General features: G+C 38.8%; 1 protein-coding gene across 3 annotated transcripts in view; it reads right to left on the reverse strand.

Annotated features, from left to right (window-relative positions):
• MEI4 (meiotic double-stranded break formation protein 4) overlaps positions 1–16288 on the reverse strand; it is a 334353-nt gene that overhangs the window by 174098 nt on the left and 143967 nt on the right. For all 3 annotated transcript variants that reach the window (XM_025294854.2, XM_006075221.3, XM_044924498.1), the window contains exon 4: positions 3454–3585. In XM_025294854.2, coding sequence (XP_025150639.2) covers positions 3454–3585 — 132 coding nt within the window. The remainder of the gene's footprint in view (positions 1–3453; positions 3586–16288) is intronic.

Here is a 16288-nt window from a genome sequence, read left to right on the forward strand (position 1 = left end):
TCCTTCCAATGAATATTCAGGGTGGATTTTCTTTAGGATTGATTGGTTTGATCTCCTTGCTGTCAAGAGACTTTCAAGAGTCTTCTCTAGCAACATAGTTGGAAAGGACCAATTCTTTGGCACTCAGTCTTCTTTATGGTCCAACTATCACATTTGTAGGAGACTACTGGAAAAACCATAGCTTTGACTATACAGACTTCTGCTGGTAAAGAGATACAGACTTCTGCTGGTAAAGGTTTGTCATAGCTTTTATTCCAAGAAGCAAGCATCTTTTAATTTCATGACTGCAGTCACTGTCTACAGTGATTTTGGAGCCCAGGAAATAAAGTTATGGAAGGGGCCTGGGCTTTTCTTTAATAATTCCATAGCTCTTCATGCATTCTTTACTTTCTCCTTAAATTGACTGGAGTAAATTCTGTCATCCATTGTTAAGATGTTGATGAGTAGTTTCCTTGTCTTTAAACAGTAATACTAATATCTTGAAAGGTTATTCAAAGAATTTAATGGGACAATTCATGTAAAGCATGTTAAGACATATTATCTGCCAAAAACTAAGTTTTGTTTTTGTGTTTTTACTCTTGTTTTAAAGTTGCTTAACAATCAGAATGCCTTGGTTTGAATCATGGCTTGTAGCATATGTTCTTTCTGCAAGCTTGGTCAAGCTGCTTAACTTTTCTAAAGTTTGATTTCTTTATCTATAAACTAAGTAAAAAGCAAAACTACTTCATGTAGTTTGGTAAGGGAAGCCCGAAAATTAAATGAGAATATGTTAATAATTTTTTTTCCTGTACTTCGTTATTCTCCACACAAATCTGATTCCATTCAAACTAATTTCCCACATTGACTCCTGTTTTAATGCCATGAGCTCAACCTGTTTCCTCAGAGCTCTGGGCACACCTTTTAAAAATAACACTCAGTATCCTGACATTATACATTCTCTTTTTTTTCAATTCAAATCCATTTTCAAGCTGTTCCTTTTTCATGTAATCTTTTCAAGGACCTGAAACCTACCTTGATCACTTTCTTGGTCTTGCAGCTCCTACAAACAGCACCATGCATTTTAACACAATTTTTTCCCTTAGTAAATGTGCCTTATTTCTTTCTCAAGAGGATTTTTTGCTCATTGAGATCATTCAGTCCAGTTCAGTTTAGTCGCTCAGTAGTGTCTCATTCTTTTCGACCCCATGAATCACAGCACGCCAGGCCTCCCTGTCCATCACCAACTCCCAGAGTTCACTCAAACTCACATCCATTGAGTCGGTGATGTCATCCAGCCATCTCATCCTCTGTCGTCCCCTTCTCCTCCTGCCCCCAAACCCTCTCAGCATCAGAGTCTTTTCCAATGAGTCAACTCTTCGCATGAGGTGGCCAAAGTACTGGCATTTCAGCTTTAGCATCATTCCTTCCAAAGAAATCCCAGGGCTGATCTCCTTCAGAATGGACTGGTTGGATCTCCTTGCAGTCCAAGGGACTCTCAAGAGTCTTCTCCAACATCACAGTTCAAAAGCATCAATTCTTCAGCGCTCAGGTTTCTTCACAGTCCAACTCTCACATCCATACATGAACATTAGTAACAACTAATTAAAAAAAAAATCTAACAGAGCTCTTACAAGAGTTCTCCATTTAACAGAGACTTGAAAAACTATTGACCAGATGATTTACCATGTCATTGATTGAAATCAATTAGATTATTCAATATTTTGTCATTAAATGTAGAGAACTTAGATGTATGAATTTGGTTAAGTGTTTAATATTATATATACATAATTTTCTTAATATTAATTTTTTTCTCTTTACCAAAACATTTCTGTCTCTAATTTCCTTTGATTGTGCTTACTTCTACCATAGAAACAATAATAATGTTAGATGAACTGACAAAATGAACACATAAAATATGTCACTGTCAACATTAAAATATGAGAATGACTCCTGTTCCTTAGATACATTTGCTAGCAGTGACATAAGACTCACAGATAAAAGGGCTTAGAGAATCGTTTTCAAACTTGGCTGCAGAGTGGAATCACCTGGTGAGCTTTAACAATGTCGACACAGTGAGTCCCCTACGTGTGAAACTTGAAGCTCACGTGTCCAATGACATGTTAGTTCACATGCCTGGTATACACTGTCACATGCATGAATTCTCTACAAGTGGTTGTGCTTTTGTGTACATTATTGTACACTACTGCATTGAATACAGAGTACAGTATCTTTATTTCAAGCCCAGGGTGTCCAGAAGCCAGTGTAAAAGCAGGGGTGAAGTAGCTGGCACTACTGTACTTTTTAAGGTATTGTACAATAAGATTTAAACTGTTTTACTTTTTTGTGTTTGCTTTTTATGTATGTATTATTTGTGTGAAAAGTGTTATAAATTTATTACTGTACAGTACCGTATAGCCAAGCCAATTGTGTTAGATGGCTACCTGGGCTAACATTTTTGGACTTAGAAACAAACTGGACTTACAAACATGCTCTCAGAATGGAATTTGCTTGTATGTAGGGGACTAAGGGTAATGTGTCAGCATGCTAAAAAGCAGAGATATTACTTTCCTGACAAAGGTCCATCTAGTCAAAGCTATGGTTTTTCCAGTAGTCATGTATGGATGTGAGAGTTGGACCATGAAGAAAGCTGAGCACCAAAGAATTGATGCTTTTGAACTCTGGTGCTGGAGAAGACTCTTGAGAGTCCCTTGGACTGCAAGGAGATCAAACCAGTCCATCCTAAAGGAAATCAGTCCTGAATATTCATTGGAAGGACTGATGCTGAAGCTGAAACACCAATACTTTGGCCATCTGATGTGAAGAACTGACTCATCTGAAAAGACCTTGATGCTGGGAAAGAGTGAAGGTGGGAGGAGAAGGGGACGCCAGAGGATGACAAGGTTGGATGGCATCACTGACTCGATAAACATGAGTTTGAATAAGCTCTAGGAGTTGGTGATGGACAGGGAAGCCTGGAGTACTACAGTCCATGGGGTCGCAAAGAGTTGGACACGACTGAGCAACTGAACTGAACTACAGTACCTGCATCTTAACCCCAGAGACCTCCATTTAATTCGATTGGCATATGCCTTGGCAACTGGATATTTAAAGTCAGTCAGATGAGTCTTGTGAGCAATTAGAAATAAGAACCATTGGTCAGAGGTTATTCTCCATTTAGCATCCACTCTTGTTCACTTTCCTCTCACTGCTTTGCTTTAGGAACACACTACTTGCTTGGAGAGGCTTAAGGCCACTCCTTTGCCATTACTAGTAATACCTTTGACACATATATACCAGTAAGGGTGATAAAATGGTATTATTTTGAGAACTGTTTTATGAAAATATCTTTAATTTCAGCAGGCAGTAACAATATTCACGTATTACTAGAAATAAGGTAGAAAGAGAAAGGGAAAACAAGTTTACAGATGCATTAATTAACTATAAAAGAAAGTTACAGTTTCAAGTTGTATGTACCTGGTCGATGGCACCCAGATCATCAGCAAAGCTGTTTACTTCTGACAGAAGCAGGGATATGATAGATCTTCTCAACAAGCTGCAACTTCCCAGGGTTACCAGACTCTGTGAGACGTAACGCTGCACCTGAAACTGCAGATGAAGGTAAGCAGGCGTCTACTTTCCGTCAAGTCAGCTCAGAATATATTTAATGGGCATTTTCTAAGATTCACTACTGAGCTCCCTGCTGTGAGGAGCTCAGAAAGTGTCAACATAATTCTGGGCCAGTCTCAAGCAAAACTGTGAAGCAGATGATCACGATAGAAGCAATGAAATTTTACAGCAGTTAATATTTTGAAATGTGTGACAAGGTGCTAAAATGGAAGTTTTAGCTGAAGGACCAAAAGATCATATCGTTTAGATGATAGACTACATACAGAATGAATCAAGGGGATGACAAAACAAGACTCTCAGACCCTTAACCATTAAATATAGATATGGAGCTGTAGAGGCAGAGATGATAAAAAGGGAAAGAGGAAAAGGTTTGAAGATGTCTTTGGGAAGAGGCCCACCTCCATGCTGCCGAGGGACGGGTGTGGGTGTCTATTCTCCACAAATCAAAAGAGAGGTGATTTAGAGGGAGGAGAAAAAAATGTGGGACTCTGATTTTTCATCTAGAGGTGGCACAAGAACTTATCATTCAATAAATTTCAAAGGACAGTGGGAGACAATAAACTATATCCCTTATAGTTATTAGGAGAAATGCCACTTGATTATTATTCACATTAAGGTACATAAAACTCATACCTCAATTTTCATTAAATCTTTTCTTTAATTATCTGGGAGAAAGGAGACTTCAAGGAGTATCTCAAAACACAAAAACAGCATCTACCTTGCCATTGCTCTCTATGAGCTTAAAATCATATTTAGGAGACACTACTTTGCTATATAAAATATTTAAATGACAATGCTAAATAACTAATGCCATATGACACTAAGAAATGCCATCTGTGTCCTTTAGGATAAACACTTCATGTTGATATTCCTCAAATTTATATTTTAATAATATGCTTTAAAAGCTAATCAATGACACTAAGAAACTGAATAGATTATAGGCTTCAAAAAACATCTATTATAAATCCAGATGTGTATAACTAGCTGTTAATAATAATTTTCTAAATCAACTTATCAAATTTACAACTAAAACCACATCAATTTATTATCATAGGGAATCACAGTTATTTATCAGTTATTTCCTAATAACATAATTAGCTAAGACTCTCATCTTTTGTAACTCTTTAATACCATTTACTATATGTCCCATTTTTTATAACATTTTTCTTTGTACCTGAAATAAAGAGTGCTCTTAGCTAAGTTGATGGTAACAATAACCCTGTGTATGAGACAGCAAAAGAGACACTGATGTATAGAACAGTCTTTTGGACTATGTGGGAGAGGGAGAGGGTGGGAAGATTTGGGAGAATGGCATTGAAACATGTAAAATATCATGTATGAAACAAGTTGCCAGTCCAGGTTCAATGCATGATACTGGATGCTTGGGGCTAGTGCACTGGGACGACCCAGAAGGATGGTAAGGGGAGGGAGGAGGGAGGAGGGTTCAGGATGGGGAACACATGTATACCTGTGGCGGATTCATTTTGATATTTGGCAAAACTAATACAATTATGTAAAGTTTAAAAATAAAATAAAATTAAAAAAAAAAAAAACTTCTGTTGAGTATTTCATGGATGATGTAGTTGTTTACTTACCATTTTTCCTTAATATGTAACCTTTAGGGGATAGCTTAAAGAGAAGATAAATTTCACAATAAAATGGACTTTACACAGTGGGGATAAAGTGAAGTAAGTTATGACAGGCTGCAGACTCTGGAGCTCAACACTTGCCTGAGTTAAATCCCAGCTCCACGCTTATTAACTTGTACTAACAACTTACTAACCTTTTATTTCTCAGCTTACACTTCTGCAAAATAGTGACTGGACAGCAGCACCCACATAGACTCCTTCATATGAAGTTGAGACAGCAAAAATGATTAACACAGGGCCAGTCCCCCAGTATGCCAGCAAATTTGGAAAGCTCAGTGGTGGCCACAGGACTGGAATAGGGCAGTTTTCATTCCAATCCCAAAGAAAGGCAATGCCAAAGAATGCTCAAACTACCGCACAATTGCACTCATCTCACACGCTAGTAAAGTAATGCTCAATATTCTCCAAGCCAGGCTTCAGCAATATGTGAACCATGAACTTCCAGATGTTCAAGCTGGTTTCAGAAAAGGCAGAGGAACCAGAGATCAAATTGCCAATATCCGCTGGATCATGGAAAAAGCAAGAGAGTTCCAGAAAAACATCTACTGCTGCTTTATTGACTATGCCAAAGCCTTTGACTGTGTGAATTACAATAAACTGTGGAAAATTCTGAAAGAGATGGGAATATCAGAACACCTGACCTGCCTCTTGAGAAACCTGTATACAGGTCAGGAAGCAACAGTTAGAACTGGACATGGAACAACAGACTGGTTCCAAATAGGAAAAGGAGTACATCAAGGCTGTATATTGTCACCATGATTATTTAACTTACATGCAGAGTACATCATGAGAAACGCTGGGCTGGAAGAAGCACAAGCTGGAATCAAGATTGCCGGGAGAAATATCAATAACCTTAGATATGCAGATGACACCCTTATGGCAGAAAGTGAAGAGGAACTAAAGAGCTTCTTGATGAAAGTGAAAGAGGAGAGTGAAAGAGGAGAGCTTTAAGTTGGCTTATTTTTTTTTAAATTTTATTTCATTTTTAAACTTTACATAATTGTATTAGTTTTGCCAAATATCAAAATAAGCTCAACATTCAAAAAACTAAAATTATGGCATCTGGTCCCAACACTTCATGGGAAATAGATGGGGAAACAGTGTCAGACTTTATTTTTTTGGGCTCCAAAATCACTGCAGATGGTGACTGCAGCCATGAAATTAAAAGACACTTACTCCTTGGAAGGAAAGTTATGACCAACCTAGACAGCATATTAGAAAGCAGAGACATTACTTTGACAACAAAGGTCCATCTAGTCAAGGCTATGGTTTTTCCAGTGGTCATGTATGGATGTGAGAGTTGGACTGTGAAGAAAGTTGAGCACCGAAGAATTGATGCTTTTGAACTGTGGTGTTGGAGAAGACTCTTGAGAGTCCCTTGGACTGCAAGGAGATCCAACCAGTCCATTCTAAAGGAGATGAGTCCTGGGTGTTCATTGGAAGGACTGGTGCTAAAGCTGAAACTCCAGTACTTTGGCCACCTCATGCAAAGTGTTGACTCATTGGAAAAGACTCAGATGCTGGGGGGGATTGTGGGCAGGAGAAGGGGATGACAGAGGATGAGATGGCTGGATGGCATCACCGACTTGATGGATATGAGTTTGAGTCAATTCTGGGAGTTGGTGATGGACAAGGAGTCCTGGCATGCTGTGATTCATGGGGTCGCAAAGAGTTAGACACAACTGAGCGTCTGAACTGAACTGAACTGAAGGCCCGCAGTAAGTGTCCATTAAGTGTTAAATATTACAATTTAGGATAGTAATATAAAAGCATCGAAGGTTTTATGTTTAATTCATTGACCCTTGAGATGTTAAATATTAGAAATAAAATCATTTGTCTAGAGTTAATACAGTCCTTTTAGAGGACAGCGCTGAGAAGGAAAGTTCATCACAAAGGGTTTTTCCACTGTATGGCTGTGAAGTAAGACTGTCTCCTCGATGTGACTGAGATCCATACGAGAGCAAAGACTAAGTGTACAACAATTAGGATGATTTAAAGTTCTGTGAATATTATAATAAAATGGTCTCCATTCTTCCTTTCATTAGGGTTAGGGTTGCCCTTTTGTAAATGCAGGGAATTTTGAGAGAGGCTGAACTGGAGCCTGGGCTTTTATCATGTATAAGGTGACTGCAGTAGAAACCAGAAAAGGGCTTGTCAACACCTCCACCATCCTTTTCTACTCTAGCGCCTCTTATCTCTATTTCAGGGACAGGAGGGCAGAAATAAATTTCCCAGATTCCTCTGCAGTTAGGATTTGGGATGTGATCTGAGCTCTGCCAGTTAGAGCACTCATTTGGGAACTGGATGCAGCAGTATATTTTGGAATCAGAGAAGCAGGGCACGGGGCATGTACTTCATGCACTTTGTTGGTGCAGTCTGTGGCAGAAGTGGCATGATTCTGGCTTATCTTGCAGCTGGTTCAGAGGACTCCTTCATCTCCAGGTTCTTAAACCCAGTAGAAGCAGCAGGATACTATTTTGGTGACCCACTGGCTTAGGGAGTCATTCCTATTAACTCAAGGATTCCCAAAGGTGCTTGGATCTATATATTCACCTGGAGGATTTGCAGAGCTCAGTGCCACATTGAAGTACTGGATTATCCAGGAGTGGAAATGCCTACCCATGTGCCCAATAAATTTGCCTTTTGACCTGCACAGGAAATTGAAAGATCTTGGAGAATGCCAGTGAATTATTATAAAATCAGTCAGGCGGTGTTTCTAATTACACAGTGCTGATGACAGTTCCAGGTGCAGCTCCCTGCCTCTGACACTTGGTAAGGCAGGTCCTGATCGGGGGAGTTTGCATTTGCCTAGGATACTGCAGTGTGCTTCCCCTGTCCAGTTCAGGCTATGTCAACTTGCTGGCTCCATGCCATCATTTTGTTCTTAGAATTCTGATTACTGAACTGGTCCATAGGACATCATGCCAGTGCACTGGACTGATGCCACCATGCTGATATGGCAGGGGTTTTGAGGGCCCCAGTAAAAACACATCATTTCAGAGAATGAACCCCAGAAATTCAGGTGCCTGGTGTACTTGGCAAGTTTTGGGGTCTGACACATGTTGGAATTACACTCCCCTAATGAAAAACATGTTGCTTTAAATGTAGCTCCCATCACTAATAAAAAGATACAATACTTGATATGCCTCTGTATATCTGAGGCAACATATATCCCTTTGGTTTTTTTACTTAGATGTATAGATTGAGAAATCACAAGGCTGTGAACTTCAAGAGGGGCCCAGAAGAGCATATAAAGATCTCTAGAAGCTGAGGAAGAAGTTTGTTCCTCTAGGTGACTAACAAGAATGGATCTCATGACCAATAAGAGCCAATATCCCAGAGTTAATCAGTATACTCTGTGAATTCTGTAGCCGTGACCCTAATCAGATAATCACAAAGGAGGTTCTTTTTTTGGGGGGTTTGGGGAGAAAGGCATACCTTTCTTGACAAGTAAATTTTATCCTTTATAGAAAACAAAAAGAAAGAAAGAAAATAACTCTTTGCTTATGCTATTTGGCCCCAGTAAAGATCGAATGAGTTCCTGACTGTGGACACCAAGTGACCACATGCCCAGAGCTGCTCATCTCAACTGGGTGTTATCTAAAATCAGGTATACATGGCAATATTTCATCATTAAGTAGTTGCAATAGATCAAAATAGGGATCAAGCAGGAACAGAAAGTATGGGTAAATTTTCCTTGGGCACTTAGTTCAAACTAGAATACCACTTCATAAAAGGTTGAATAATAGGAAACATGCTCTAATCCATGATCAATATACAATATTCCCTCCCCAACAGCCAAAATACACAGGTTCAGGAATCAACGTATGAAAGTGAGACTGGGAACTCTCAATAGACATCTAGTGATTTATGGGCAAAGTGTTATTCCCATCCTTGTGGCACTGGATTTCTCCCTAGAGGTCTACATAACCAAGTGAAAATGCTTCCTACTGACTGACCCAGCAATAGTTTTATGAACTGGAAGTTGAGATTTCCACCTGGCTACATAGATTTCTTCATGCTACTATGCCATTGGCAAAAGAGAGGCTCCTGGTGCAACTGACTTCATTGTGGAGGAAAATAGGGATTTACAATGTGATGAAGCAGGGAAGATTATACCTGGAAGCCGGGGATTGCCCTGTAGGCCTGACATATCCAAGTGGTAGAAGTAAACAGAATACTATAGCCAACTTTATGAGGTCAGACCCTTCAAAGATGAAACTGTATAAATCAACTAAGGTTCTGGCTGAGGACAAAGGGGAATGTGATTGGCAGTAGAAAAAGAAAGTCAATACAAATCATAGACTCATAATCAGTTGTAGAACTTAAGGCCATGGTGGGTTACATTTTTCTTCCTCTGTGCTTGTGTGTGTGTATGTGTGTGACTGTGTGCATGTATTTCATAATTTAGGCCATGAATTACAAAGTATCAAACGAGAGTTGTGTCTGAACTAGCATGGGGATGATTACCATCACATCAATCACATGAAAGGACCAAAACTTTGAATCCTTCCTTTTGAGAAGAGGTCTATAGATTTTTGTTTACACAAAGCTGGTATGTTATATTTTCATAACACAGCGCTGTTGCTATTGAGATTTGAGGGAAGTTTGAATATGGTAAAAATGGAGTATATGAATGTTGAATAATTAATAGGAGTGGTCCACAGCTGATAGACTGGAATCACCATTCAAATATTCTTTAAGCACACTTCAAGCACTAAAAAGGCTAATACTCTCCTTCAGAGATGGTTCTGGATATAATTTAAATGTTTGTAATTAGTACATCTTATTTAAGACATAGTGGAGAATTATTAACACTTGAGGAGAAAGACAGGCTGTAGGGCATCCCTTTTGAATGATGATACAATTTCCTAGAAGATATAGCAGGATTCTGGAACAGCTGGAAGAATTCTTCCTGAATCACGAGATTTCTGATGATAAATCTCTATCATCTGGGACTGGAAGCTTTGGAGACTTCTGTCTCTGGGCTGCCTCCATTAGAGTAAAATCAGCAGCAGGCCTGATTCCATGGGTGTGTTTTACAAGAAGGAATTTTAAGACAAGTATTAAAACTGGGCTTAATGCTAGTACTAACCCAAAAGATACAGATTCAGTAGAGAAAGAGAAAATATTAAAAAGAACCAAGATTCAAGAATATGTGACATAAAAACTCAAGGTGGATGAGCTCAGGAGAACAATGAAGATGACTGAGTACAGAGTTGATATACTTGAATATAGGTCAGCAGAATTTATGCAACCTGAGGAGCTAACAGAATCTCAGGGACACATGGGGTAATATACACAGCTCCATTGTAAGTGTAACTGGGGTCCAGAAGGAAAAAAGGGTCAGAACAGGCAGAAGATGTTTGAAGAGACAATGGCTGAAAACTTCCTGAATCTGGTGAAAGACAGATTAAATGTACATTAAATATACACATTCAAAAATCTCATTAACCTCAAGCAATTAGTATAAAAAAAAAAGCCTAGGTATATCATGGCTAAATCCTGAAACTGTGGATATGGAGACAAACTTGAGAGCAATCAGGGAAAAATGACTCCTTACAGGGAACACAGCATTACAGATAACTGTGGACTTCCCACCTTAATAATATAACCCATGAACATGAAATATGTTTTCTTTAATTTCTTTTCTTTTTTTATTATTTTTATTTTGCTTTATTTTTTAACTTTACAATATTGTATTGGTTTTGCCATATATCAACATGAATCAATTTCTTAACGTTTTGTGTTTTAAGCAAAGATATCTTGTATGTTTCTTGAAAACTTATTATTTTGTTATTTTTATGCTAATACAAGTAAATTATTTTAATTTCATTTTAGACTCAATCACTTTTTAAGTATGTATTTAATATATAACTTTTCTGAGTATGTATTTTTCTTAAACATGTGCAAGAACCTTGGATTAGAAACAACTGAATTATCAATATATTCCTCCTAGAGTAAATAAGATAAATCAACAAACCTAAGAATTGTGGGTGGGAAGTAAAAGAAAATGATATACATCTGCTTTGACTTCCTTTTTGCTTAAAACAAAATCAGTCATTAAAGACTGGAAATAAAATATGTACTAAAGTTATCATTATTAAAGTGATACAACTATGCAGCATTTTCATGAACTTTGGGGACACATGATGGATTCTGTAATCAGCTGTGTGTTCTCTAAAATTCCCATCACAGAGCCTCTCGGGATGCTCCCATAACTTAGCACAGCTTGTCTATCTCTGCTGCCGTAACTACTATATGACACTTACAGCTCTTACTACTACAATTTCCACCTCAGAGAGGTGAGATCATCTAGTCATTTAGAGCTCAGACTCTAGATCCAGACTGCTGTTCCAAACGTGACTCTGCAAACTAGTCCCTATGTGACCACTGCAAAGCTACCACACTTCTCTTTACCCCAGTTTTCCCATCTGTAAAAGGAGGTGAAGAAGAGTTACAATTTCATAGACTTGTTTTGAAAAACAGATGAGTATTTAATACGTAAGACTTGTAACAGTGCTTGGCACACAGCAGTGCCCAGTGAACGTCAGCTATTCTCAAGTTCAAGAAAAGATAACAAAATGGAAATATATAAGAACTTATCTACAACACAGTCTCACAGATAGACAAACTTACAGTTACCAAGGGGGAAGGGAGGGAGGAATAAATTGGAAGATTAAGATTGACATAAACACACTACTATATATAAAATAGATAATTAATAACAACCTACTATATACTGTGTATCGAAGAAGGCAATGGCACCCCACTCCAGTACTCTTGCCTGGAAAATCCCATGGACGGAGGAGCCTGGTAGGCTGCAGTCCATGGGGTCGCTAGGAGTCTGACATGACTGAGTGACTTCACTTTCACTTTTCACTTTCATGCATTGGAGAAGGAAATGGCAACCCACTTCACTGCTCTTGCCTGGAGAATCCCAGGGGTGGGGGAGCCTGGTGGGCTGCCATCTATGGGGTCGCACAGAGTCAGACACGACTGAAGCGATTTAGCAACAGCGGCAGCAGGATATACTGTGTATACTGTGCTTAGTCATGTCCAACTCTGTGTGACCCCAGGGACTGTAGCCCACCGGGCTCCTTTGTCCATGTGGATTCCCCAAGCAAGAATACTGGAGTAGGTTGCCTGCCATTCCCTTCTTCAGGGGATCTTCCCGAGCCAGGGATGGAACCCGAGTCTCCCGCATTGCAGGTGAATTCTTTACCTTCTGAGCCATAGCACATGGAATTCTACCCCGTGCTCTGTAATGGCCTATATGGGGAAAAATCTTAAAAAGGTGGACATATGTATATGTATAACTGATTCACTTTGCTGTTCACCTGAAGCTAATACAACAGTGTAAATCCACTATACCCTAATAATTATTTTTTTAAAAAATGGAAGTATAAAAATGCCTTAAAAAGATCCCAGCTGCAGCTTGATGAAGCCCTTACATCTCCTCTGTCCCATTGCTTCTCCCAAGGAGGAGAAGCGCAGGCATGACAGGGTTCCCGATGGATGGGCCAAAGAAGGAGCAGGCTGGGTAACAGCACAGAGGACCTGCTTCTCCGGCCTGAGTTCCCAGGGAACTTCATCTCTTTGTGATTACAGTGGTAAGACACTCTCAGAGGTGTCTATCTCCTAAGAGGAGTGCTCAGCTTACAAAACAAAACAAAACAAAACAAAAGCAGGGGGGAAGGGTGATGTTAGGAGAAACAAGGAATGGCCAACAACACCAAGATCAAGCTCTATTTTGGGCCAGAGATGTGCACATATATCTGACACAGGTACATACCAATCCTTTAAAAGAAACTTCCACATAAACCTCCATCATAGTAGGATTTTTGCTCTAAAGACTGTGCACAGTCTATCAGCATAATTCTGGAAACCTCAGAGGTACCACTAAGTGAAAATCTATAAGCTAGAGCTTGACAAGTTTCCAAAGGGGAGACCTAGCTTTGATAACACTGGTCGGGGTGGGTAGTGAAGCTTATAAGACCAACGAAGTGTGTTTAGAAAGACAGTAATAGTAGACAAGTTCAGACCTTGTCAGAAGAACAGCAAGAAATAACAGGCACTCTGGCAAGCAAGTTCAACATATGAAAGGAGGCTCTGAGGAGAGGTCGTGGTTTGAAGAACCGTGATCCAGCTGTAGACTGCAGGAGCTCAGTTTTGAGGATAAACTAAGAAATGGGGAAGGCTGACAATGCAGGGAACCAAGCAGAGGGAAGTAAGACAGGACTCAGTTCCCGTGCCTGCCAGAAAGAGGCAAGGCCCAACGTATGTTTACTGAACTAGAATGTGAGGGTAAGCAGCTCTAGAAACATGACTGACTGAAATGAAATTATCCAGGGCTCCTGAAATCCTTGCCATAGGACGGCTGGGAGCCCAGGGCTTGAGGAAGAGCTAAGCACACAGATATGGGTCAACTGACTGCTGGGAAAACAGGCAGAAGGGGCAAAGCCCAACTATGTGATGATACTCGAATACCGTGTGTATCATGGAGCTTCAAAATAAAGCAAGGCTTCTAGAAAAATTCAAAAGGCAGGCAATTATTTGATTAGGTTTAGAGCAGTGAGGACAAAGAAGGGGTGTTTCACTGTGAAAAAATGGTGGTATTGAGCTAACAGATGACAAAAAGTCATGTATTTATTATACTTTCCATTTTTTCCATTCAAAGGGATGATCTTCAATCTGGAGATAATAAACAATAATAAAAATAGGAGGTAATATGAAACAGAATTAGAAGTTCAAATTCAGTGATTACTGGGGTAGAGAAGATGTAAGTACTTTGTAAAGCTGCAGATAGGATGGAAAAATACTGTGAGAATTGAACTAATTGCACTAAATTCAATGTTTAATGAATTTTATCCTAAAGATTACAAAGTACTTGAAGATTAATTGATAATATATTCATGATAACTGCTGAGAACTCAGAAAAAGGCCCTAATAGAATAGAAATGAGCAACTGATACATGGGTTTCAAAAAATATGAAAGTAGATGTCTCAACTCATAGAATAATATATATGTGGACATATATATTCTAGGACACTACTATGTAGAAAATTTTTGATAACTAAGAGAAACATACAGAGTCCAGGAGGAAAGTACATCAATTAATAAATACCAAGTATACTACCCTGATATAAGCATGCTCCGGGAGCTGCTGATGGACAGGGAAGACTGGCATGCTGCAGTCAGTGGGGTCCCAAAGAGTTAGACACGACTGAGTGACTGAACTGAACTGATACTACCTTAACTCCTATCCTATTAAGAAGGAGTTGCTATATTCAATCAAAAGAAGTCCCAGACATAAAATGCATTAATTTCAACAAAGGCTCTGAGCAAGCCTTTAGGATTTCTTGTGGATACAATAGGGGCCACATGAGTTTCAGGCTGGGTGAATGAATTGCCTATGAACTATATAACCGGATTGTAACTGCAGAGCCTCCTGTAACATCATGTTACACCATTTGACCCTTTAGTCATATTTTTAATTAATATTTTCAACAAAATATTGTAAATCAAAATTTAAACCATGTAATACTAGGTAAGAGAGCTGGTGCTGTGGTAGCAAAATTCAAAAAGTAAAACAAAATGATAATAATAATAAATATAAATGAACTCCCTAAGCTATAATCACTAGTCCTAAGTGAAATTTAATATGGATGTATATGAAGTTATGTTTATTTAAATTCCTATAGCCTGCTGAAAACAAGAACTGCAATTATAGATACTGAACATATCTTTTTTTAATATGCTAAGAACTTACCCAAGATGCAGCTAAGGACAATTAATGTCCAGAAAAATCCAAAAGCCCCCCCCGAAAGGAACAGTGGTACCTTCACAAAATTCATTATATTTCCTAGAAGATTTCTTCTGTAGGCTTGGACACGGGACAGGCAATGGTTTCCGTGAGACTCTGTCATTTTGTTCAAGCCAATGCGACTGAGAATCTGGAAAGCTCTGGGGCCCTACCCTATAAACTTTAGAACAGCCATCTGCCTATATGCAGAGTGGATCTTGCTTATTTATGACCAACTTCTCAACGGCAGCAGATTAACTGAACAAATTTTTACTTCCTTATCATTGGGGACTGTGTGACATTTGAATGGAAGTCAAAAGTAAATAATAATAAGAACATGGCATTTTACATGCTCAAAATGATCTGAGGGGGCTGCAGAAATCGTCTGCCTTCTCATTTAATCAGCTGGTTTGTATCCTTGAGTAACTGACATGTTTTTTAAAATGTACACTCATTGCTAATAAGAGGTACGCCCTGTGACACTTCAGAAAAGAATGACAGCCCATGGGTGGGTGCTGGCACGTTCACAACCGAATTCTGTGAAACAAATTCTGAAGAAAACAGTTTGAGATCAAAGGTATATAATTATCACTGAATAACCGAGCAAGTGGTATAGACTGGTTATGTGGAAGGACTGCCCTGCATATGCATTAGGTTGCTGAACCATGCCTTCTATTTCCATGATCTCTATTTGCATAACTCTACTAATGAAGGAAACTAAGTTAAACCAACTAAAAACGTCTATCAGAACGAGAACTATGCTGGTTTCTTCTAAGAATATTCTTAGAATAATAAACTTCTTAGTAAATTCTTAGCAAATTCTTCTAATTTGTCTAAGAATTTTGATAAAAGAGTTGGGATACTCCATCCAAGAACCCAATAACATTGATAGTGGTATTCCCCATTTTTAACAGTATTTGAAAAATAAAGCAATTAAGACTCAGAAATGTTAAGGTGACATGGTGAGTGGCGGAGTCTAGTACTAAATTCAGATTGTTTAAAAACCTGAATGCCTTTTATTGTTGCTGCCAGTAATAAACCTTACAGGGTAACACAGCAACAGAGTAACAGAAAATAATACCAGTAAAACGACCCCACAGTTTATTAACCTTTTATGTAGCATTGTACAATGCTTAGTGTTTATACATCATTTAATCTTCAAAACAACCCTAGGAGGTATAATCTTAATCGAAATAAGAGGGTCTCAGTTGAGACAGAGTAATTTGC

This window comes from Bubalus bubalis, chromosome 10 (assembly GCF_019923935.1).
Source record: "Bubalus bubalis isolate 160015118507 breed Murrah chromosome 10, NDDB_SH_1, whole genome shotgun sequence".
In the NCBI taxonomy this organism is placed as follows: domain Eukaryota; kingdom Metazoa; phylum Chordata; class Mammalia; order Artiodactyla; family Bovidae; genus Bubalus; species Bubalus bubalis.